We start from the raw sequence: 25,307 nt of genomic DNA on the forward strand, positions 1-25,307 counted from the left end.
GAGGGATATTAAGAAATCACTCTTTCTCCTTTTCCTGAAACCTCTGGAGGAGTCCCTTCCCTTCTCCCCCTTCCCCACACTTTGGTAAGTTCAAAGCAAAAGGAACAGAAAAAGCAAGATTAAAAAAAAAAAAAATGAAAAACACAAACCTCTTTCCCCATGTTCTTTTTTTTACAAAGAAGCAGAATATTCATGAGATGCCATACTGTGATATCATGTTTATGAGACATAAATCACTGCCAAGAGTTTGGTTCCAGTTCTTGGCGCATCCCTGATTTGATCTCTGACCCCATCCAAGAGCGGGTGACCATCACCCTACAGGAAAATGCGAGGTCCATCCAAGAGCGGGGAGAGCAGAGCTGTGCCCCCTGTGACCATCACCCTACAGGAAAATGCGAGGTGACTCCAGCAAGAGGAAGGCAGGGACCAAACCAGTCATTCTTTAATTTGCAAAAGATTGAGATGGTAAAATCTAAAATCTTGTATATTCTTCTCAGTCTCACTAGTGCAAATCAGGGAGCCAAAGACCAAAGCTTCAGAGCAGCTTGGTGTCACCCATACTCCATCCTCACCCCTGTCCAGGGTAGACTTGATCCTCTTTGCTGTAAGAAAGCAAAACACTGCTTTCAGGACCATCCTTCCCCACTTCCATCTCTGCCCCTCAGCTAGTGGAAATGAGCCCTGAAGTCACAGCAGGTTTGCAAAATGCAAACACGAGGCAGTCCAGAAAGAGCAGCACATTCAAGGGACTATGTTATTAAACAAATCTAAGTAACTGAGACACCGCTACATTGTCCCTGGGATCATGCAGGTGACCTCAAACCGTGCTGAAATGATGCAAGCTCCCAGCAGCACCCACAGCCTCTTTTTGTCTTTCATGGGCCACTTCATGCATCTACAAAGGACTGAGAGGAAAAGGCAGAAACTGCTTAATCACATTCGACTGCTGCTACTTAACACCAAAGTAGGGATGGCACCTATTCACAATGAACAGCAAAAATGTTTGTAAATAGTGTTGGAGTCCATAATCGAGAAAGTCTCACTGCATTTCCTTGGGTGGGAGACAGACCAGTTAATATTTTACAAACATCTACCAATGCCATCCCAGGGCACATATAGAAAAGGCAACACACCTGAGAGATATTCAGCCCTCTTCTATAACAAGCATGCCAAAAAAATAGAGATAATCACGGGAATTTGGGGGCAAAAAAAAAAAAAAGGCTTAACTTCTCCTTACTTCAAAATCAGAGGTAAAAGTTATTTCCTGTGTGACAGATATGTGACACTGATTTTATTTGTGTTTATCTTGAAGGAGCTTTGTTGAAAAGCAGTACATGAGTGTAAAATATCCCCACTGTTTAGCTGAATAGGAGAAACTTGCCTTTAAACATCCATTTTAACCTCTCCTTCATTTAAACTGGTGCAATTTCACCATTAAAGTGCGCAGTTCATTCAAAGCCAGCACTGCAGAAAAACACCACTCAGCATCCACCCTGCAGGTTTTTAGCATGGCTGCCCTGGGATCATCCAAAATTCATCAGGTGCTCATTAGTGTTTGAAAACCTTCCTTTTTCCCAGGGCAGTCATAATGATGCTCAGCTGCTGGGAAGGGAAAGAAAAAAAAAAAAAAAAAAAAAAAAAAAAAAAGAAAAAAGAAAAAAACCCACCCAAAATTTCATTCTTAAAAAATCAGTGACTTTCCAAAAACAACACTTGATAATTGCTTTAAATTCCCACCATATGTTGGGGTGGTCAAACATCTTCCACAGCACATTGCTGGTTTGGTTCCTATACAAGAACATACCATGAGGACCTTCCTGGAGCTGGCAGAGCTCCTCCCTGACAATTATGAGCAATTATCTTTGTGTGGTCTTTTATTATCACTTCATAAAGGCCAACAGTAGGAGGGGAGGGGAGGAGAAGAGAAGGTTGGGTTGGGATGGGATGGGATGGGCTGCTGTGGAATTATGTTATCTGGCCAATTTATGGTTGAGTGAAAGTTTATGGTTTTGGGTACTAAAACCATCTATGAAAGAAAAGGGCTGCAATTCCCTTGCAGCTGGGCTGCTCATAGAAAGCCTTGCTGGTGATTTTGCCCGTTAACTAGGACATTGGGCAAATGATAGTGATTGTGCCTTAGGTAGAGCTACACCCTTAGTGTAAAGGATGCTATCATATTTGGACGGATTCAGCTTAGTTAAGAAGTCTAAAATTTAGTTAGGCTCCTTTTATAGTGAATTGGGGGAAAAAAAAGAAACTTTTGGAACAGAAATCTTCTGTCCTATTTAGGCAAAAACTTTAGGGTAAGATAAATCACATCCTTAATCTATGGCTACAGTGGACCATCAACCAGAAAGGAAGCCCAGGCTGAGCATCTCCGATCAGATGTGTGCCATGCAGATAGTCCCTAAGTAGGTGATTCTTTTCCACTCCCAGTCTCTCCTGGTGACGGCAGTGCAAGCGGAAGGATCATCCTATTGCTCCTCATCACCTGCCAACTGCTCACCACTGCTTGGCTCGTCAGTTGTTGTCCCTTCAGAATGGCTAGTTAGCCTGCTTGTGCAATCAATCCCTCAACTTTGGGTTGGCAACAACCTAGTGTTTCCAAGACTAGAAAATCTGATGTTAAATATTGGAAATTTAGAATGGATTCTTTGGAAACCATTATCTGGCAAAGTGAATCCACTGGAAAAGAGAGCTGTGTGGGAGGAAAAAAAGATTGGAGATCTGTGTCTGGAAGGGCTGCCCTGATCTCTGTGGTGTGTGCTGAGGATGATAGAGGGCAGGGAGCTACTCTATGCAGAAAAAGTACAAGGAAGGCTGAAGAACAGGACTGGTGCCTACTGGAGTCAAGGAGAGAAACTATCAGTGCAGGAACAGTTAAAAAAGCAGAATAAGGGAGGACACTTTTTAAAGCTTTCCATAGCTTGGTTGTGAGTACTGCTTTCATCTATCAATAAAAAAACTTAAGCCAAAGGAGTCAGCCCAAGCCATCTGCTAATGTTATCTCTTTTCTGGAAAATCTTAACCCAGCATGAGTACATTATCAGCTGCTCCCAGACAGCGAGCGCACTGTATTAGCAGTCCTAAATTAACCGTGTGCTCAGCTGAGCTATCTGCAAGGAGAAATCGGAAAGAACTGGGGGACAGAGGCGTTTCACAGCAGAGGAACACTTACAGCAAACACCCATCAATCACGTATCCCTGCAACCTCTCTGTCCCTTGCCCATCACGCCACGGCGGGGAGGTAACCACAAGCAGAAGAGAATCTGGAAAGTCTGCATCGACTTCTCCCGAGTGTTTACGTCTGCTGAAGAGGTGGTTTGTGTAAAGCCCAAAACATGAAGCACAACACAAGGACACTTGTGTCCTTCCTTCAGTGCCACAGCCGATGGCTCCCCGCTCACAGCAGCGTTCCCTAGAGCCAGTGAAATTACTCCTGTCTGAACTAGTCGCAGGGAAACGTAAGGACTCTCTTTTTAATCCTCCTTTCAATTTTTATCACTGGATACTGCCCTGGTGCTCCTCCCTTGCTAATTCTCAGCCTGGTGCCCTTCTCCTTTCACCCAAGGCATTAACAGGCAGGTGTGGGTCAGGCTCGCAGGATGCAGGAGGCCAGTTCTGACAGCCAGCATGTTTTCAAGGAACCTACATGTATCTTTTGGGTGTCTCTTTCAATCTGGATTTCCCTCTTCATGGCTTTCAGGGAGCTTGCTGTTAGGATGATGAACACTGAGGTGCCTGTAACTGGACTTAGAGAGTCTGCAAGTCCCCAAGTCCAAACCAGTGACCCACAAAACCTTGCTGAGCAGTTGCAGAGCCTCACCTGTGCCTCTGCCTGACCCGAAAGCTCCCCCATGCCCCAGAAGTTAGTTTCTCCCTTCAAGTGGCCCTCTACAAAGGGCTCCCCACCTCCCTCCAGCAGGACCAGGCTGGATGAGGCTTTGAGCAACCTGGGCTAGTGGGAGGTGTCCCTGCCCATGGCAGGGGGTTGGAACTAGACAATCTTTAAGATCCCTTCCAACCCAAACTATTCTATGATTCTGTGACCTAGCCTGGCCTGACCACCCTCCATGAGGTGCCCTCTAACACACCCCAGTGCAAGGCTTTCAGCCCTATGATGGCCACTGGTGTGAGAGACATTTCTGCAGGAAGCAGTAGGGAGAGGGACACAAATTCAGTCTCTCCGTCACCCCACAAGCTGTAACCCCAGAGCTTTCAGGATTCAGGAGTGCATCCTATTCACACATAGGCACTGTGAGCCATTGGGCAGCCAAAAATGCAAGCGTTGGAGAGCCAGAAGGACAAGCCTGACAAGGTACCGAATGACTGGAGCACTTGTCTGAGGGATGAGCCCTGGCCATTGCCCTCTCCATTCCTTCTCCCATCACTGCTCCTCAGATGCAACGTCCAGACTGTGCAGGGAGCGTGGACAGGAAAACACTTTGGTAATCCTAAAGAATATAGGGAAAGGAGGAAAAGAGCCAGAGAGCAATCACCCTTCGCCTTCCTCCTTTTTGGCAGGCAGCCCTTTCAAATGAGATATTTTTTTTCTACAGAAAAGAGAGAGAACAAGGAACTGAACCCGCATCACCCACGAAGCACTGAGCACGTGAAGCACAAGGACCAAAAGGTGCTTCTCCTTCCTTGTGCCTTTGCTGATAAAGAGGGAGAGGATGGTCAATGCACAGACACTTGGAGGCACTGCCAAAACAGCTGGCCTTGAGCTACTCATGGCGGGGGGGACAGGTTTTTCACTCTGGGGGAAATACTCCTCAGGTCCTTCCCTTTCCTTATCCTACCTCCCTGTCATTACCAAGTGATCTCTGCAATGTGGCATCCAGTCACGTTGCATTACTCCATCCTACTCTAATTGTTTCAGTAAGTCACTTCTGTTTACCGTCAGGAAATGCAGATGAGAAATGTGCTCAGCTGGTAATAGCTTGCACTGTATTTGCACACAAAACCGCACATCTGCAGAGAGCTCAGACCTTCACCAGCAGCAGCTCAGCCGGGCTGGCTTAGCATCTTGTCCAGAACAGATGAAAGCTGCTATCTGACCCCAGGACTGCCCTGCCAGCCAGGATGGCTGCAGCCAGACTACATGGATTTCACAGCATGCGGAGCATATGGGGCAAACTGGCACTGCGTGCTGCTTCTCTCTTTGGTTTCACCCCAGAAAAAGCAGTTCAGCTGATTTCAGTTTCACCGTAGGTGGCTGATGCTAATGGCCAAACGCAGTTGGGATCAGGACCTTTGTAATCAGCAGGAGCTGGAGCACTCTCAACTCCCTGGACTGGGCTATCCAAGGCTCTCCATCACCCTCATCACGAGGGATGCTTTAACATCATGATTCAAAGGTGGGTTTAGCAAAGTGGGGTTTAGCACCCCACTAAGTGCCTTCTTAGCATTGCTCACTCATCTCCTGGTGCGTGAATCACTGCAGGTCCCAGCTGCTGATTCCTCCCTCCGCTGACCTGCTCAGCACATTGTTTTAACGTGAGATCTGCTGCACAGCAGTCTGTCCTCATTGCTGGTGTGTGTCACCAGCTGACCACCGGTGATATAATGCACATGTAATTTTACAGGTTGTTTGGAAATACCTTTTAATGTCACATCTTTACCCAATCTTGCTGTCTACCCATCACAGCCTGGGGCATTGATGTAAATAGCGTGATCTCTATTTACATTCCGTCCACACATCACAACCAGGGCCCTGCAAACTATTTCTGCAACTGGTTCCTACTTCTCTTTCCATTACAGTCCCGCTAAATTTGGATCTAAGGCTCTCGACACTTCTCTCTTTGCATTCAACATATGCTAGGGAGAATAAGGTCAATATTTGTCAGCACGCTGCCTGTGATGAAAGCTGTCCCAGTAACGCATGCAGTGGCCTGATTCAAAATTAAATCGAAAAACCAGGCAGCTCTGCATTTGAAATGACTTGTTTTATGGGTTGAGTGATTTTGATAAAAACTAATGAGACCCACAGACAGATGGTTTTGTTTTCACAGCTGACGGATGCCTTGCATAACACATTCACATCAGCAAATATTTTTCCAGGGACAAATACATGTCTGACCGCGAAGTAATGATTCCTAAAGAAACTGCCTAACCAGAAGGAAGGTGTCGGTGCAGTCAACTGCCTGCTGTGTGTCTAGAGCTTGCTGAGAGTTTCTGTTGACTTTAGGCACTTATCAGGAACAATTTAAAGTTTTCACTTCTTGACTTGAGCAAGCACAGCACAATATCATGTCCTTCCTGTTCTTTTGCAAGAAAGTTCAGGGCATTCATTCAATGGAGACAATCATTCATTCCTCCACAGAAATGTTATGGTATGTTCATTACATGGCATTTTAAGGGTGTTCCCAAATTTCACAGGAGCTCAAAAATGAAGGAAGAAGTTTTCTGCTGAATCCTGGTAGTGGGCTATAAACATAAAGCTTTTGTACCATGTTTAAAACATGCAAAAAAAATGCTATAATTGGGCTGGAAGTCAGAGGAACTGGAAGAAATTCTGTGCATTTTTAATAGCAAGGATAATTAACCATTAGATCAAAATATCAACTTCGTTACTTTAAATAATAATACAATCATCACTTGCAACTTTCAGTTGTGCAACTGAATTTAGCTCACCTCTGTAAATTGCTCCCAAAACTGCTAATTTTAATCAAAATACAGAAGAAAAAAGCCCCAACAATAGTAGCTTTTAAGTAAAGCTTTTGGCCAGAAATTGAAGTATTTAATCCAAAACTCCTAAACTTCTTTCTTGACTGGTCGTGACTCACCGACACACCCCCAGTGAGTCACCCTTGGTGCTCTGTGCAAAGGCTCACTCAGGGCTGTCATGGGAAACGTCATCTCCCTGACCCTCCAGCAGAGAAAGGGAGCAGGAGGCAGCAAAGCACCAGCTTCTCTGGGGCTCCACTCTAGCACCCCTAAATCAAAATGATCATTCAGTCTTTTCTTTCTGGCTTTGAGCATTCTCTTCCTCCACCAAACACTCCAAAGGATGTTTCACTGGAAAGTTTTCAACCATCCCTACAAATCCCCACGTTCAGAGAGTTTTTAAAGGGATTGAGTCTGGCTTAAGTGAGCTCACGCTAGGGATTTCAGCTGGCTCGAGAAAAGACTTTTAAAAATCGATTTCACTGAAAGCAGCACATGCCTTTTTGCTCTTTTTTTCCAGGTAGATGAGACCTGATATTTGACCGCAGCTAAACACGACAGTGTTACTGCCAGGCTGCTGCTCTTTGAACACACAGTGATGCTCAGGATCGAACTGCCTCTGACTGAACTGGCTGTTTACCAGCCCCCTTGCACAAACCTTTTCTTTGCCCCAAAACTGTTAATCCTGCCACTTGAACCCAGGAAGAAAGCTGTGTCATGTGTAAAAGCCTCACAGGACAAAGAAGCATCCACTCTGACCATGGCTCTACACAATATTTAAGATAACAGAGAGCAGCTGTGTGTTTATGAGACCAGTATGCAGCTCAGACACGGGATGTAGCAGGCTATGGTGAAAAATGGATTTTTAAAGGTGCTTTTGTGCAGCCCTTCATGCCCAGCATTCCTATCTTTCTGCGGAAGTTGAGCAGAGAGTAAGCACAGGTCATAACATGTTTGTTGGAAAACTGACCACTTCAGATGCTTCAAGGGCTTTTGGAAAAAAAACAAAACAAAACAAACAAAAAAAAAACAAAAAAAAAAAACAAAACTGTTCCCTTGTGCCTAAATGGAACACACTGAAAAATAATGGATTATGGATGGTAAGGAAAAGATGGATTATGTTCTACTTGCATAGAAACCATATTGGAATGACAGCCTATCCCCCAAAAAGCCCTGTGGGTGATACAGCTATCCAGACAGCATCCAGTCTAAATTTCCAGTTGTTTAAAATAAAGACACCTGAGGAAAGTACTGGTTGTACCTCATGTATCCAATCCAGGCAACATCTGTGCCTGTGACAACCCTGATAAATTGGGTTTTTTAACTTGAAACATCCAATTTTCTTCTGTCTAGCCTTGGCAGTCCCTAGTTTTATCTGCTAGACACCACCACCCAATGGTTTACAAATACCTTTTCTGCAGGATTATAAGAACAGGAGCAGGAATAACAGGAAATTGTCCAAACAAAACCATAACCCTTCCCCTGCCCAGGCTTTGCTCCTCTGAGGTGCCTCCATCTGCTTGCTCTCAGCAATGCTGCCGATAAGATTAGACCTGCTGCTAAAACCTCCCAGTTTCCATTCTGCCCATGCTTTTTCCTTCCTAAAAAAGGCAGCTTATCTGCAGTTTTAGAAAGGCTTTGTGCTGGAGGGCAAAGTTACTGTCTGTTAACATGGAAGGGTGACCCTCTGGAGATACCCACCTTGAAGTCCCTGATTTTGAGTATCAAATCATGACCCTGCACTCTTCCTCTGCTTTTTGACCGCCTACACACACTGGACCAAATGAGAAGGCAGCCACAGTGACAGAGCCCACCAGAGAAAACAACACTAACCAGGGGTCATCCTCCCTATACCTAAACCCATGGCAGCCTGGTGAAGTTAAAAGCTCAAGACAGAAACTCAGACCCAGCGAGAACTTGGGAATGGAAGATCTCAGAGGACCAACAGAGGAGAAAGCATGGGAAAATAGATGTCCTTGAGGTTATGGCATGGGACTGTGCAGGCATCAGTCCAGTACTCATCTTTCTTGTTGACTTCCAGTTTCAGGTGCATCCAGAGCACCTGTTGAAAGCAGCCTCGAGGTGGCCCTCCAACCCTCCCAAAAGCTTGCGCCACGGCTGCAGGTAGAGCCTCCCATCCTCCCAGGAGCATGTGGGATGCAGCCCACTCTACCACACTTGCTAGGTCAGCCTGGCACTAGCCTTGCTTTCACAACCAGCCGGGTGTACGGGTGCAAAACCAGCCCAGCCAGAGCCCTGCCACAGCTTACTTTTTCAGAGCAGCAAGGACAAGGTCTCCCCGACTGCCTGGTCTCCTTTCCTGCTATCCTGATGACAAAAAAAGGAATCTGGCTCTGGGGAAAGGTGTGCGTGCACAGAGGTGTTATGGAGCATACCTGGGGGTGTGGGTTGGTAGGCAATGTTACTCCATCTTCACTTTGCACTGAGGACACTCCCAGGGCTCAGCACCTTCTCCTTCCTGCAGTGGCACTGGCTCAGCCTCCAGCAGTGTGGCAACATTGGTTGTACCCAGTTAGCAAACAGTATCTTTGAGGGCTGTAAATCCACACCCACGCAGGCACACTCCCAGTCCATGCCCAACACCCAGCTCAAAGGATTTAATCTCGCTGCAGGGCTATTATTGCAGCTCAGTACATTAAAAAGTTACACTTGCGCCAGCTCTCCGTGCCACTGCCCCAGCGATGGAGGCAATGGGTTCAACCGGCGCTTCTCCAAGCAGACACCAAGATCCCTGAAGCCACAGCACAAAGACCCCCACCCATTTACTTCAGAGGACCAGGTGGGGTCAGGACTGTTGCTGGAGGTGCTCTCAGCCCCCATAATTTGGAAACAGCTGTCTCAAAGAACAGGAAAGAAAGCTGTGAAAGTCATTCATCTCATGTCCATATTTGTTTTATGGCAAGACATCATGTGGGAAAGGACTTTGCTTTTATACGGGACAGAGCTCAACAGAGCAGTCATTCCTGGGGAGCAAACATTCCCCAAGGTCTCTGCGTTTGTTGCTGTCAGGGGTTATTGCAGTGGTACCTAAACAGCCCAAGTGAGCTCAGCACCCTGCCATGCTGGGCATGCAAACACAACAGGGGACAGCCTCCAACCCAAAGCCTTTTATAGCTAAATAGAGGAGGAGAAAGGAAACGTGTGGGGAAGCATGCACCAAGAGCTGCCCGAGGTCCCATGAGAAGTGTGGCAGTCAAGGTTACAAACCAAACGTATTTTGCCCTGCTACCTTACTCTTACTGAAAATCTTACCACTGTTTGTGGGATGGGGAGTAATTTGGAAAACCCACTCTTCATTCAGTTAGTTGTGATTGTTACCAAAAAAATAGTGTAAATAACATGGGCAGCGCGTTCTACATTTCAACATGCCATAAAATATATTTCATATTATTCATTTACTTCATTTGGCTTTACAAGACTGTGATGATTAGTGACAGAGAAATATGTCAGAAAAATACAAAATGAGAAGAAAAACCAGATATAAACAGATACACACTCTGCCTGATCTCAGTTTGACTGCACAATTGGGCTCCTGGTCCCAATTACAGCCCCAAGTGATGGGTGATGCTGGCACAGAATGGTTTTCCCTGTGTCTATACAATGGTTACTGTGGTATCTGGACTTTTTACAATGGGGTGGATTCTGAGTTTCCAAGATAAGGATGAGAACAGGCTTTCCTTCCCAGAGAGATCTCCTGCCAGCCCTTGGATCTCCATAACTCTGTGGCTCCCTTGTGAGGTTTAAATTCCAGCTTTCCCTGGGACTGCAGGCAGAAAAGCGTCCCAGCAGAGCCCAGACCGACAGCCCAAGCACACCATAGATGCTCAGGGCATGTCTCACACCGAGCACTAGGACTCAGCACCTGAGTAACCTGAACTCTTGCTTTGGGGAGGAAATGAACCAGGCAGGGCTGCTGAGACCAGCACCACCCACCCCACAGCAATTTCAAGCAGTAGCTCACGAGCTTGGGAAACGTGGCCATTCCTGACATGGCAGCCACCTCCAGAGCTGACGGCATCACTCAGTTTGTGTGTTACAGGAGGTATGAAGGATCCGGTCTCATTACTCCAAGACGCAAGCATAATGGTCCTGGTTCACCCCAAGCACCTCTGCCCACAGCACCCCAAGCTGATGACGAAGCAAACTTTACTTACAGATCTGTGACTCTGGAGACCTCAGCATCTTCTTTGATTCCTGCCATATGGTTTTGCAGTCTTCCTGGAGCTTATAAAACCGCTCCTTTCTCCAAGAGCCCGACTTCACTTTTAGCAGCTGGCTGCCTTTCAGGAGGAACTTCAGATCCTTGTCATCCTTCAGGCCTGCGAAGAAGCAGTAGTGGTAATGTAAGAGTCAAGAAATGATGCACATAGGGTCACTAGGATGCACAGGACACTAACCACAGACATACATAGACCACTGCAGTGCAGACAGGTCTGGGGAGGACAGCAGAGCAGAGACACCAGAGACACGCCTTGCCACACTTTATGCTCACAGAAGAGGCTGGATGGAGCCTTGTAGATTCCTTAGACTGAGTCTAAAGTCTTTTGTACTATAATTCTCAGGTGGTTTCCAAACATAAAATATCTTCTTCCCAGCAAACACAGTCTAATGTTAGGATGCAAAAACAACAACAAAACCAACAACATAACAGTAAAAGCAGAGGAAAGAAAACTGTATAGCTTGTAATTGGAGTACTGTCGGGAACTTTCAAGTGATTTCAAATCTATTCTGCAAAAAATTTCCTTTGTGGAAACAGGAATACACAAAGATATCTCTCTTCCTTCCCGGGCAAGCAGTCTCTTCCTATCCACATGGGAATTTTGAAGATCAGTGACATGAAGCTTAGGACATATACAGATAAGTTTGGTGACAGGCAGGATCACATCAATAAGGTAGCAATAAGGCAGCAACCATGCTCTCCTCATTGCCCAGCTAGTATCTGAGAGGACCTTTATCTTTCTTACCCTACAAGGCCACCACAATGACAAGTAATAATAACCAGACCTTCTGGTTCCAAAAACTTCAGATTTCACATCTTAGGTTAGATTCAGGAAGGTACTTAGACATCCAGAGAGGCAACAGGCATCTACTGAGACTGTGAAGACATAAATTTGGCATTCTACAGGGTTTTGAATGTCTCAGCAGTATATGACTTCCACATACCTAAATACCTTGGAGGATCTGTCCCTCAAACCAACCATTAATTACAGATCTGGAGTGTGTGGGCTGGGGAGGGTGAGAGCACGAAACATGAGAAACACATCCTGGGCTTTCTGTAATAGGCACCTTGCATCTCTGACATTGCATGAAAGGCTGGTGCAAAGCTGGTGAACCAGCATTTAACCCTGCAGTACTGACCAAGCGCATCCCAGCTCACTGGGATTTTTGCTAACCTTATCTTGACGGTGCAGATAACCACTTGGCCACCTGCAGACACCTGACACTCACATCATGGGGAATTTCCCAATGCTACGTAAACATAACACAGGGTCTCACAAAGCAGAAATCCAAGTTAAGTGATTTATGCAATAACATTTATATTGCAATGTGGCATTCCCCTGTGACATCAGGTTTGTTCTTCTCTGCTAGATACAGCTGCCTTGAATTGTTGCTTTTTGAACAAAGCAAGGCAATAAAATACCAAGTGTCACTTCAGCGCCTGCTTGAAAAACAAAATGCAGCATATGAGTGGCCAAAACCCCAGATTCCTGACAATTCATACAGGAAACTGAAGTGCCAGGTGCTGCAGACCACCATGGAGGGTCACGGTGGCAGCAGCAAAAAGCAGAACCATGTGTTTGTAGGTGGGATACATTGGCCTAAAGAGAGCATTTTAGGTTGCCAAAGAAAAAATGAGACTTCCATCAAAGAAAAATATTAGGGGTGTCCAGTGTCCACTCAGTGGGCTGCTCACACCACTTTACTGGTTTTGCAGATGCCAAGGAGCATGCCCAGAGCTGAGACATCTGGGGTTGAAAGCGTCACAGTGGGAGCTGGAGATCCTGAAAAGGTGGCTGTGGCCTCTCTCTTTTCTCTACATTCAATTAGCTATCTCATTAATTAAGTGTCTTCCCATGCTACAGCATACTCAGAAAGAAAGTCAGGAAGAGAAGAAAAAAAATCCACCTCCTGCAAAGCACATAAAGGTGAAAGATTGACCCCAGCTACGGGATCTGGAACATCTTCCTGGGTTTGCTGAGGTGCCAGCATACCCAAGGGCTGACAAGAGGCCAGAGCATCCAGAAGAAGGACAGACACCACAACAGCTTCACAGGTCCTTGGTCTCCTGAGTTGTGGTGTTAAGGCTTCCTCTCCAAGGCAAAGGTCTTCCAAGTGCAGAGAAAATGCCACAGACTTAGGCCACCTTAACGTCTCTGTGGCATCACTCAAGGTTCCTGGAGAGGAGACAAACCTCTTCCTTCTCTCTATTCACCCACAACATTCTGGCTCGCAGCCTCATTCCCTCCTTTTCTTCAGATCCCAACCATGCAAGGCATCATTGTGGGACTAGGAGGAGGACATGCCATCCTAGGGTGACATGAGAAGGAAAGCAGAAGAAACACCAATTCCTTTGGATGTCCATGTGCATAAGTGTGTAATGAGAAATCCCTGTTAACTGGGGCATGTTGTGTGTAACGTATCATGCTACCTGGACATCTCAAATTGCTGCACCAATGCAATACAGGCAAATCTGGATGGGCACAGGCAGTGGTCAAAGGCAGAGTCCTCTCCTCCAGGCTTGATCCACACAGGTCAGACACAAGCTGGAGCTCAGAGCCCTTCATCCTGCTCAGCGGCACAGGCCAGTCATATAAGCATGGGTCAAAACTCGCCTTCCTCTTCAGAGGATCTAACTATAGGTTGGGAGCAGCCCTCCCAGCCCTCCTTGGCCACTATGACAAGCTTGCCTCTAGGAAACAGTAGGTTTGTCCAGGAAAGGGCAAAAGGACCTCTAACACCTCTGTATTCCTTAGATGTGAGAGGCTGTTCAGCTGGAGAGAAGTCACCCAGAGCAGACCCCTGCCAGTGGTGACCCCCAGTACTGACTGAGCCACCCAATGGTGGTCCATCCCCATAACCGGGGGGGCACAGCCTGGTCCAGACCTGCTCTGTGCCTGTCCAGCAGCAGTTCACACTCAGAGACATAAACATGCTGGGAAAGAAGACCGGTGTTTTGGACCCTGCCACCTATGCCTGGTACAAGCACTGCCACCGACTCTTTAAATAACCTTGGGTGAGTCACTTAGCCTCGCTATTTCAATCTACAATTCACCAGCACTTTGTTAGGCCAGAGATGGAGCAGAAGATGCTCTGATCTGCCAGTACAGGAGCCACAAACACACCCCTGATGTGCCAGTGGGACATCACTCTCAGCTGGTCATTTGAACTGCTTTCCAGAAAAAAAAAATAAAACAAAAAAACACCTTTTCCCAGCAGAAACCTCATCTCAGGTTTTATGCCCGAACCAGCTCCTGAGGATTTCTGTTTAACAACCCCATGGAGCTAAGGAGGTTTGCGGTCCAGAGCTCCATCTCACAGCAATGGAAACTTGTATGAAAGAAACCAGAGTCATCATAAACATACATCATGTAAAAATTGAAAAACACTGTGCAGCAGGACAAGGATATTCATTTCCAACTACATAACAACATTAGGCATGCGAAGCACAATCACCACACTGAAATAAATGTCCAAATCCTGCCTGAAACATGTGGCAGCACTGTGTCTTGCTTAGCATCCTCCGTGAAATACCAAATACATACTTGGCATGCAAAACTGCAGAGTGCATTTTGAGAGTCAGGCCCCCTTCCTCGCAAAATATCCATCACACGCTTTCTAAACAGAATATATTTAGTGTGCAATAATGCTCAGAGTGAAAATCATGTTTGGCAAAGGTAGGAGCACCTCAAGGACACACAGCACTGCAATAACCATGAAGTTAATATACTGCACTATAAAGCTTTAGACACTAAGATATCAAAATATTAACCTTTGTATTATCCATTTCAGGTTTACAGCAAGCAGGAAGCACAATAAAACAACAGCTGTCATGGTAGAAGCCAGGCTTTGAGATCACTAAGGAGGTAGTTAGAATGATGTCTACAGAAGATATTCCACAGTTCTGCATTGCTCACTCGCAAACCTGCTGATCTGATACAAACACGTTAATCACAACTCCTATAAAACAAGCCACCTCCTGCCTGCTCTCCCTCTCCTGCCTGGTTTAAGATCAGACATAACTCAGGTTTGCCAGTTTAAAAGGGCAGAACGCCTTTCTGATAAATTCCAAAGAACTCCAGTGGGTAAACAGTGATTTTCCATTTCCACCTGCCCTCTGTAGCCACGGAAACCAAGCGACTCGCATCCACTTGGGCTGCATCTCTAGAGAGCAGGAACCAGAAATGAGTTCATAGCCAGACACAGAAGTTATGAAACTCCCTGGGTTTCCTCTTTCTTTTCATCTGCTGAATACAGACCTCCAAGTGGTTCCTTGGGCTCTTACAGCAACTAACAATGCACCATGGAAAAGTCCTAAAATCAGGCAGGAAAAGGGCACTGCCTTCCCCAAACACCCTCGACCAGCGATAGTTCAGCAAGCCCAGCAAGAGATTTGGGAACCAACCATCTGCCAAAGAGGTCCCACTTTCTTTGATGCCTCAAACGAAGCGGTTTACACATCTGGCGGGTGGTTACAGGCAAAGGAAAGGAAGAAAAACCTCGGGAGTTTAAAAATAACCTTGGAGTTGCCTTTAGGGTGGAGCACTGCCTCTGCGCAGGGAAAAGAGGCAGAAATGAAGCGGCTGCCAGCGTGTGGAAGCGCTGAGGGTCTGGCCAACTTCTCCCTTACCCAGCCTCATGCCGTTCAACGCGGCCACTCTACGGCTCTGCTCCTGGAGGATGTTTTCCTGGGACACGCTGCGCTTGGGCTGCCTTCGGAAACACTGCATGATCCAGCGCGGGGAACAGGAAGAGACGTCGGATGTCGGGAAGGATGGGGGGCCACGCCACCCCTGCGGGGATCCCTGCTCATCCAGGAGCCTCCGGCGTACGTCGTGTCAAAAGGGGCTCCAAGGAGGGTGCGGAGGCAACGGGAGAACCAGGCAGAGGAAGGCAGGGGAGGGCAGAATCCAGCTGGGGGTGGGACTGGGGGAAGTCTCTCCTCCTGCTTTGCTCACCAGTACACACTGGATGTAAAATTACACTGAGTCGCCTGCCGGCAGCTGCCCAGGTAGAAGGAACAAGTTTTCCTACAGTCATACGCCAGTGGGTTTTTATGCATCATTTCCAGGGGCTGGAAGCCTCCCAGATATTGTTTGTGGCTCCTAATCAGTGCCTGGGGCTTGTGAGCTTAGCCTGCCCGCAAACGCCTGGATCAGAGAGAGCCTGGCTCCACCCTTTCTGTTCTGTGCTGTTCCCACTGACATGCACTGAAGAGGAAGATAAAAACATCTTTTAGCCAGGGCAGATGTAGCCTAAAAGCTGGTCGGAAAGTGTGTTTTAATGCTCTTCTTTTTCCACGTAGAGAAGAACATTTTCCTAAGATTTCTTCTCTGCCACTGCTTTCCTATGTGACTTGGGTGAGTCACTTACCCTGCCTTTCTGCATCGCTCTGGGTTTATTTTTGTAATTCAGATTTAGCTTGCAGTCTGTCACAGGAATAAGCCCCCATCAGTGGTTTAACGAGTCACTGATTACACAGAATCAGAGACTAATTTTGCTTGGAATGGACCTCTGGAGCTCAAAGTGGGGTCACCTTCAAAGGTAGGTCAGGTTACTCGCACCCTTGTCCAGGAGAGTTTTGGGTATCTCTAAGGATGGAGACTCCACACAACCTATCTAGATCCCTGTTCAAGAGCTTAGATGTTCTTAGTGAAGAATTTGTTCATTATGACCAGTATAAATTTCCTTTGCTGAAACTCATGACCATTGTCCTGGCAACGGCTGGGACTAAAATCATCCCCTCCCTAGCCATGATCCTTTCTGCGGTGAAATACAGCAGCTAGACTTATTAAGCTATTCCCTCCTAGGTGAGTTTACAGACCTTGTAACAGACTGGGGTTTTTTTGTCATTGCCTTTGCTAGCTGCTGCCCTGCCAGGCGAGCCAAGGGTGAAGATACTGCAGGGAGATGGAGTCAGACTGGGATGAATGTCCCTTACTGCAGAACCAGCATATGCCAGAGAAATTTGTCAGTGAACCACATGTCACCGTTTTTCCTGGAAACCTCATCCAATGCTCTCCATCACCAGCCCCCCCCATCATATTCAACACAGGTTTTAGAAACATATGCTCTGTTTCTGGTGCCTGGCAACCCAGCCATCTTCCCCTCCTTTCTCTGCACACAGGGACTGGGTTATTTGACCAGCACAAGGACAGGATCAGAGTCATTAATCGCTGCCATATGCCACATGTAAGAAACTCTCTGGGGACAAGGCAGAGCCATTACACAGCCTTGAGCAGCAGTACAACTAATAACGCCTTATTTACACACAGCAACTACAAATCACAGGCAGCAAAGGAGAACAGAGGCATTTTCTGGATGGAAAATTGCCGAACACGTTAGCCAGGCAGTCTGTGGGTGTTTGAGGAAACACCTCCAGCCTTTTCTGAGCCCGTGGCACACACGGGGGCTGGATGTCGGAGCCATAATCTCTGTCGCACTCCCTCGGGAGCTTTGCTTTTGCTCTGGCTAGGAGGTGGGCACCATGATGTAATGGCTGGATGATATTTATCAGCTAGCAGTCTCTGAGCACTTCCCATATTTCACATTGTACTGGAGAGGACTGGTCTAATTAAAAGAGTGAGGAAGAGGATGGTCTCCCGTACTTGCCTTAGCAAAATAATTTGCTTCTGTGCAGCAGCTCTCCTGTCCAGCAGCAGCCAGAGTCCTGTAGGGATCGATTTGGGAGCACACAGAGCCCCTCTGCTTCATTTTCTCATTAATTCCTAATAAGCAGTGCCAGCAGCAGCACTGCTTGGAGCTTTCCAGGCCCTCAGAAAACATTTCATTGTACTTATCCCTGAAGTTTGCACACAGACAAAACACAGGATCGGCATTCACCAAGTTTAGCTATTTTTCCAGAACAGCAAGCAATGTGTGAGTTTTGGTGTTATGAGAGCTTCAGAGATGTAAGGCAGTTGAAATCAGTTTGTTTTTAAAATGAAGATGAGAGCCAGAAATGCCCTGCTTTGGGAAACAACAGATCGGGATGTATTGTGGTCTTGAGGTCATTTAAAGACAATGTCACATCTCGTAGATGAAGCCTGACGGGTGAGTGTGACCCTGTGGGTTACACGACATTGCTTATTGATGTTACGTGATGCTGCGTCACACTCCGGCGCTGGAGGAAGTGAGTCCTGCAAGTGGCTTAGGGAGAAATTCTCCAACCCTTATTCACTGCAGGTAACACCTGACTGGGTCCGAAGCCTGCAAACACTCAAGCACGCAATTGTACCCGTATGACCTATCCCACTGAAATAAATGGCACTAGTCACATGAGTGAAGTCATTCATGTCCCCGTGCTCAGGATCGGGGCTGTGCTAATCATAAAATGGATAACTCATGGAGCAAATGGAAATCAATGGGAATGAGGATGTCACAGTGCAGTCACAAAGTTAGCAAAGTGCTTTAATATCCAGGAAACAGGCACTTGGGATAGAAAGGATGTGGAGTCTGTTAGGAAATGGGCTATGGGAGAAAACTATTAACACACAGCCAGAGAATTTTCCAAAATTAATTAATCTCCATCACATCTTTATACAAAGGAGCTAAAGAAGCACTATTACCACTTCACAGAGGAATGAGTAGGTTGGCTTTGAGCTCTTTGGGGCTGGACCTGTTTTCCCATCACCGCCACGTTTGGGCAATACCAAAAGTGTTGCAGCCCTAATACCGGTAATAGTCTCTTTACACCACGCTGACACAAATGATAGGGCAGAAGGCAGCTGCTGATTTGCCCAGACTTGTGATAGTTGCTGACACAAATGACAGGGCAGAAGGTAGCTGCTGATTTGCCCAGACTTGTGATAGTTTAGGGCTGGAATGAAAATAGCCGTGCTGGTGATGAGCTCACCACGGCACCATTGCATCATGTGCATGATAGAAATTGCTCTATTATGACCAGTAATGCCTGTGGCAGTTACGTAACAAATAACAGATGTCACACTACGGGGAGATTTTCCCACTAAAGAGGCCAAAGGTTGTGCCTTGCTCTGTGTTTGTTACCAAGAAGAGAAAATCAGGTCTATTTTACATGATGCCATTCTTTGAAGAAACGCTGTAATTACATCTTCCCTCCTAGGCTCTCTCACAGTGAAATTGAATAGAATTATTTTAGTAAGGGTAATAGCACAATCAGAGTATCACTGCTCGTTAATGAACTGCAGTGTCCACCTCTCTGTATTCCTAGTCCTCAGCAAATGTGAGACCATTCAATTCAGGTGAACTCAGAATCAATGAGAGTTTGGAAAAACTGTAGTTCAGCTGGTCTGTAGTAACACAACAACTTTCCATTACTTGTTAGGGTGATGGAGCACTCAGAAACTGAAGTTCCTGATGGTAAATAAAGTTTGAGGATTAGTTTTGCACACCTAGTATGAGGAGCATTGTCAGGCTGCTTGGAAATTAGCACAACCTTTTGTCATCTGCCATCACCCCATGGTTATATCCAACCTCACTTTTACATCAGCTCTTTAGCAAGCCTGTGCCTGGGCTCGGTGTGGTCCCAGCAATGGCAAGTTGTCTTCCAGCTGAGACCCTGCCAGGACAGGACAGCAAGGCTTCTGCCACATCTGCAGGGTCCCACCTGCCCTGCCTTTCCCTCTGGAGTCCGTTCTTCACTTTATTCTTGCCCTCTCACATCCCATCCATAGAAACCTCACTCTTCCTCCAGGACACCACTCACTGCTCCCAGCTTTATTCTCCCCAGTCAGACCTCACCTCCTCAGAAGACCAGAGCCTGAGAACAGCCAGTTTTCTCACCACCAACAAAAAATCCCAATGTCTCCTCTACACCAGTGCTCCCCTTCTTTCTACCTCTGAGAAAATGGGGATCAGGGAGTGGGTGCTGAGACCATCAGCATCGGTGCATCTCTGGCCAAAGACGCTGCTGCTGGTTGACTGGGTTTATCTCCGGTGCATGTGCTATGTACCAAGTTCCACCTTGTGGTGACACTGAGAATGGGCTTCTCCACAAAGCCTGTGGCAGCAGGAGCAGCAAACCTCCTTCTTTACCTTACATTGGCTTTTCTTGCCCTCTCTGCTTCCCTTCCAGGGTGCTCGAGAGATCCTGCTGAGCCTGTGTGACCTTAAAGTTTCATATAGAAGTTGTCCCAAGTATCATGTTGTGGCTGTCCTTCAAATCACTGCCTAAAACCTTCCTCACCTGGCATGCTGGCGAGAAGCCATATAACGGACAGGTTTCTGGTGCCCTGAGATCAGTAGCATCACTCTGCCCCGTATTTCTCAGCCCCACTTTCTCTCTGTATCCTTTGGCTGTCTCACCTTGTCTGCAAGGTCTCTGGGAGGAAAACAGTCCCATTTCCAGCTCTGCTCTGATCAGTCCACACAGCCGTATTTCCCCAAAACAGGCTGGCCATATCCTGACTGCCTACTGGGAGGGACTGCAGGCCCATGCCATCACCCAGATGATGCTGTGTGCTTGCTATGGATCAAACCCATGGCGGGGAATGTGCTGGCCGTTAAACAGTGCAGAGCCCTGGCGCTGGTTCGTATAGACAAAGCCAGGCTGCCTGCTCAGACGTTTCACAGACAGTTCAAGTTGTGACCTGTATTTGTGAAAATCTTCATAAATCTTTCTGCCAGTCTGGGTCACTCGAAGGGAGCCTGGATCCACGCACAGCACTAGCTGTGACTGATCAGAAGCTACTGCCCTGCACTCTTGATGAAACCCAGGTAAAACACCTGAACAAATGTAATTGCATTTGGGAACTCAAAACCAGGCTGAAGGTTTGGTTCTGTCCTTCCGCTGGTCCCTCCATCACAGTGCACATAGAGATTTGGCTGCAGAGTGAGAGGCACTAAACAAACCCTGGCTTGCAGTAAATTACAGCTGTTCCAGCAGCTGGTGTGAAAACAGTGGGAAGAAAGTAATTGAAAAGAAGGATTTCAACTTGATGGATAGGACCACCACCCACAGCCAGCAGCTTAGTTGCCCAACTCCTAAGTCACGTTTCTGGGCACGTGCTGATGAAGATGGTCTCTTCATAAAACCAAAGTCAATTGTAAGTGGATCCCAGCTTCATTTTTTTAAGGCCACTTCACAACTTTTCTCGACATTTTCTTCAGGAGCTGAAATGCCTTCCACAGATGAAATGCAGTTCACTCTGACCATTTGTAGCAGGGCAAAATTTGTGCAAGAATTACATTGCACAACTGAATCATTAAAAACTAGGGGGGGGAAAATCTTTTTTTTTTTTTTTTTTTTTCTCCCAAGTGATTTATCTGGAATTTCAGCACTCTGTAACTTTAGCCAAAAAACAGCCCATGAGACTTCTCTGGTATCTCAACACATGGCTTTAAAAGATGTGAGGGGCAGCCTGAGGTGTGAGAATTCCCCCACGCACATTGCCTAAACTGGGTCATTGAAGGTGTGGAAGTATCTCAATTTAGAAGAAACTGTGGCAAAATCTCCTCCACCTGCATAAAGAGAAACCTCCATGTTTGACCAAGATCTGCAGCCTTCCATTCTGGTGGGCTGGACTGAGTAAGGACTGAGACCCTCCACCCATGGTAAGGACCTAAGAAACACAAGGGCTGAGGGTTAGTCTCGCAGTATTTAGATATTCACAGTGCGGGGGACAAGAGGCCAAAAGAAGGCAGGATAGAATTCACCTGTCCAGATACCTATAAGCCTAAAATTTCATGCAGATACCTACATTTAGCCAGCTGAATCCAACCCTGGATGATCAAATCACCAATATTTGTCTGCAGCTTTCCTTCATAATTACCTGTTTCTATATTTTGATCTCCCTGTAAAGGAAATTATACAAATCATCACCACTCGCAGAGCTGCCTATCAAGTCAGCTGAGTTTCCGGATCTTGCACAAACCGTCTCTTCCCCACACACCTTTCCTTCATCCTTTTCCCTGTTGTTGGCTGTATCTTTTCATCTCAGCTACCTGCAGCAGTTTTCTAAGCAACCCCATTTCCTTCTTCCTCCTCTTTCATTTCCTCATTAAAATCTTTTTCTCCCCAAGCATCTTCTTGCCCCAACTCACCTGCTTTTGGGGCTTTGCACACTGGCAACAATCTCAAAACTAACTGAGAGCTTTAGTTTTACTCAAAGACATTGCTGAGATTGGAAACTTAGCAGCTTTTTCATCAAAATAAAAAAAAGACCCGAAATTAATTTTACTTGTCCTGTCAGAAAAAGGGATAAGCTGCATGTTTAATGTCCTGAGAAGTGTCAGCACTGCAAATTCTCCTGCACTACTAGAAACACTGGCTCCAAAAACTCCCATCTAACACATAAGGCATAACTTGCATCGACTGGGGTGTGCTAGGAGCATTTCGTTTGTAGGAAAAGAGGTCAAAGTTAGCAGCTGCTTCAGAGCAGATCCCTGCTGATCCCAAGTAGCATCATCTCCACCCACGGAGGCTGAAGTCCAGAAAGTGCCTCCTCCATGCTCCCGGCTAAGAAGGACAGGTGGAGATGATTCATTGGGAATTTATATCTGGAAGTTAAACCTCAGGACTGTCTGACAGAAGAAAGGAGGAAATGGCCAGTTTTGTAGGATTTTACTGACCTTTCCCTGTTGATTCTCACCCTGGGCTGTGGCAGAGGGTGCTCCCATAGCGGGGCTGTGGCATTCCCAGCACAAAGTACACAGTGTCTTGGATGAAGAAGTCAGTGCATAAGAATAAGGCATAGTACAAATTAGCTATTCTATAATCTGTGCAAGCACAAGCGCTCCCAGTTCAGAAGCAAACCAACTTCATGAGGCAAGAGAAAGAAAAGCCCCCAGAGTCTAGCAGATTCATTGTGTGCTAAATGTAGATGCCTCTTTATAAAATAAGCAACAAGAAGCCCATCCAGCTGAATTAAAGACATTCAAAAATAAAAGGCACAGAGCACTAAATCACAGCTGCTACCCTGGCTCTGCAGACAAGGGAGCACGCTGTTTTCTTCCCTGACCTCTCATCTCCATCCAAATGCAAAGTAAAGAAAACTCTACAAACTTTTCAGAAACTCATCTCCAGTAATACCCGCTTCTGCTACCGGAAGATATCTCAGGTGTCTCCAACTGACTGTTATTTTGCTGAGACTAAACCATGTGCCTGTGGTTAATTCTGACATAGTAAATACAGCTGTTGGTGTAGCTATGTTGGGGAAAAAAAAGAAAAAAAAAAAAGAGATAAACGGAAAGAAACTGAGTTTCAACATACAGCCATAGACAAAACATATCTACAAGCCAGAGCATCTGAGAAATTTCTGACAAACTACATAGCACAAGTCTGATCCTGCAAACAAACCAACATGTGAGCAACTTTTCTTGTCTAAGTAGTCTGGCATTCAGAATGACTGGGGCACTTGTGTGTGTTATGTGTTAAGGAATTTCAGTAAATACTTTTTTAAAAGCTTGGCTCATTCAACGCTTGTGTATTTTTCTGCCTGAGACAAGAAAATAGATTAACAAACAGCCACTGAATTATTCTTGGTTCCTAATCCCAGAACACTAAATAATATTCACTGAAAAATGACCCACAGGCCAGAATAGGAACTATTTTAATAGTTCCAGATGTGTTTCTTAGCTTTCTTTCCCCAGTGGTTGCATAATGAATGCGATACCTACAAAAAGTATAACATTAACCTCTGCTTCACCTTCCTGTCAGACTTCTAGCATCTGGGAAAATCAGAGGGACGATTTCTTGAGCCTGGGGGAATCTTTTCCCATTTCTCCCAGTAATGTTAAACTGTTTATGGTCAATCATGTATTTCTCTATTAGTTTATTTTTGTTTATAAGCTCATCTACAATAAGAAAGCATCTGTGTTATCAGATAAAAATAAGCTCTGTAGCTTTTTCCCATTTCTGTGGGATCACAATATCCCATTTCAATCTGTAGCTACCACAGTCCTGGGTTGTTTCTACTCATCGAAGTAAGTAAAACACAATGAAGAGGTAACAAATCAATACATTAAAGTCAGACCAGGGAATAAGGGATATTTCATTTCCCTGTCTATCAGACAAGCCTCCCAGTCTCAGTACCAATTGAGACTTCTTAAATCTCACTTGCTGGAAGGGCAGAGAGGATCTCTTCTTTTTTAGAAACATTACTTATTTTGTACTTAACACTTATAGAATCTTGGGGGCAGACCCAGAGCCAAGGTGATTTATCCTGGCCCTGCTGTCTTCACCAGAACCCAGCGAGTTTACTCAGTGGAGCATCTGTCCCGCTCACAGTTTCACCATAAAGGGGAGGAGATTTGGAACAACTTTTCTGGACTTGCAAACACTTATCCAGCCAAGACACCCTTCCTACCAACACAGCTAACCCTATTAACAGAGAAAAATCTGTCATCTCTCTCTGTAACACTGATTAAATGCTGCATTACTTCCAAATGAGAGAATGGGGAGGCAAAAGAGGGGGAAGAAAAGAGGAGGAAAAATAAAGCTCTTGGACAAGATAAGAGAGATGAAACACAAGGATATTTCTACAGACTTACTGTTGCAAGCGAGGAAAGTGCCATTCGATTCCATCGCTGCAAAACAAGCCGATGCGCAGCAGCAGAACGGGCTCCGGGAAACAGCTGTGCCCAGATGTTAAACACTGGCCCGGGGTTGAAGCCAGCCCCACGAGACTCCCCGTTGCTCTCTGCTCCAGTAATCCCCAACGTCAGCTCCCTTCAGAGAGGCCTGCTCCTTCCCCTTGGCTGGAAATACCTCTTCGCTATGACTCCTCATTTATTTCTCTCCCGCATCCGCACGCCGCCGCCTGCCCAGCGCCTCGACTGAGGCCAAAGCGCCCGAGCCCCAGCGCTGGCCCTGGCTCCTCCCCGCTCAAATCTGGCGTCTTCACCGCTGGCCCAGCCTCCTGCATTTTGCTACCGCTGCAGCTTGACAGCGATGCCTCTTTTCCTGTCGCTGGCACATTTTTACATTCCGCTCCTTTCCGGCAAGGCTTCCAGAAGATCTTGAAGTTCTGCAAATCTGGCCTCTGTGGTCCCCAAATCAAGGAAAGGGGCTTAAACAGATGCCAGTGGTCAGAGTTTAGATCTAAAGAGTTTTTAGATGCTGGTGGGGGCATATTTCTTTTCACAGGAGGAAAAAAAAAAACCAAAAAAAAACAGGTCAGAAATTGCCAGTGTAGAAATAGAAGCTGTAACCACAAACACTCACAGAGGCACGAGCCTAAAGCAGAATAAAAGTTAAAAGCTTTGCATTTGAGACAGTGAGACAGACAGCAGAGGAACTGCACTGTCCTGAGGCTTTTACGTGGAACTGATTTCTTCCACTCTGTTCTGAGCTCTTGGATTAGATTTTTTTTTTTAAGGGTAGAAACGATGCTGACAAACAGGGAGGGGGAAAGAAAGGGAATCCAGGGTGGGAAAATAAAGTTTCCTTCTACTTGAATGTTTGGGGGAGGTTTTCAGTG

The 25,307-nt window shown here is 46.2% G+C and overlaps 1 protein-coding gene across 1 annotated transcript in view; it reads right to left on the reverse strand.

Annotated features, from left to right (window-relative positions):
• Positions 1-24,640, reverse strand: part of LOC104470450 (1-phosphatidylinositol 4,5-bisphosphate phosphodiesterase delta-1-like) — a gene marked incomplete at its 3' end in the record, with an annotated part of 38,761 nt that extends 14,121 nt beyond the window's left edge. The window contains exons 1-2 of the mRNA XM_010085379.1: positions 24,379-24,640; positions 10,845-11,009 (exon numbers count right to left, since the gene is read on the reverse strand). Of these exons, the coding sequence (XP_010083681.1) occupies positions 10,845-11,009; positions 24,379-24,412 (199 nt within the window). The remainder of the gene's footprint in view (positions 1-10,844; positions 11,010-24,378) is intronic.
• Positions 24,641-25,307: the final 667 nt, after the last annotated feature.

Source organism: Pterocles gutturalis, unplaced genomic scaffold, assembly GCF_000699245.1.
Source record: "Pterocles gutturalis isolate BGI_N339 unplaced genomic scaffold, ASM69924v1 scaffold130, whole genome shotgun sequence".
Taxonomy (NCBI): Eukaryota; Metazoa; Chordata; class Aves; order Pterocliformes; family Pteroclidae; genus Pterocles; species Pterocles gutturalis.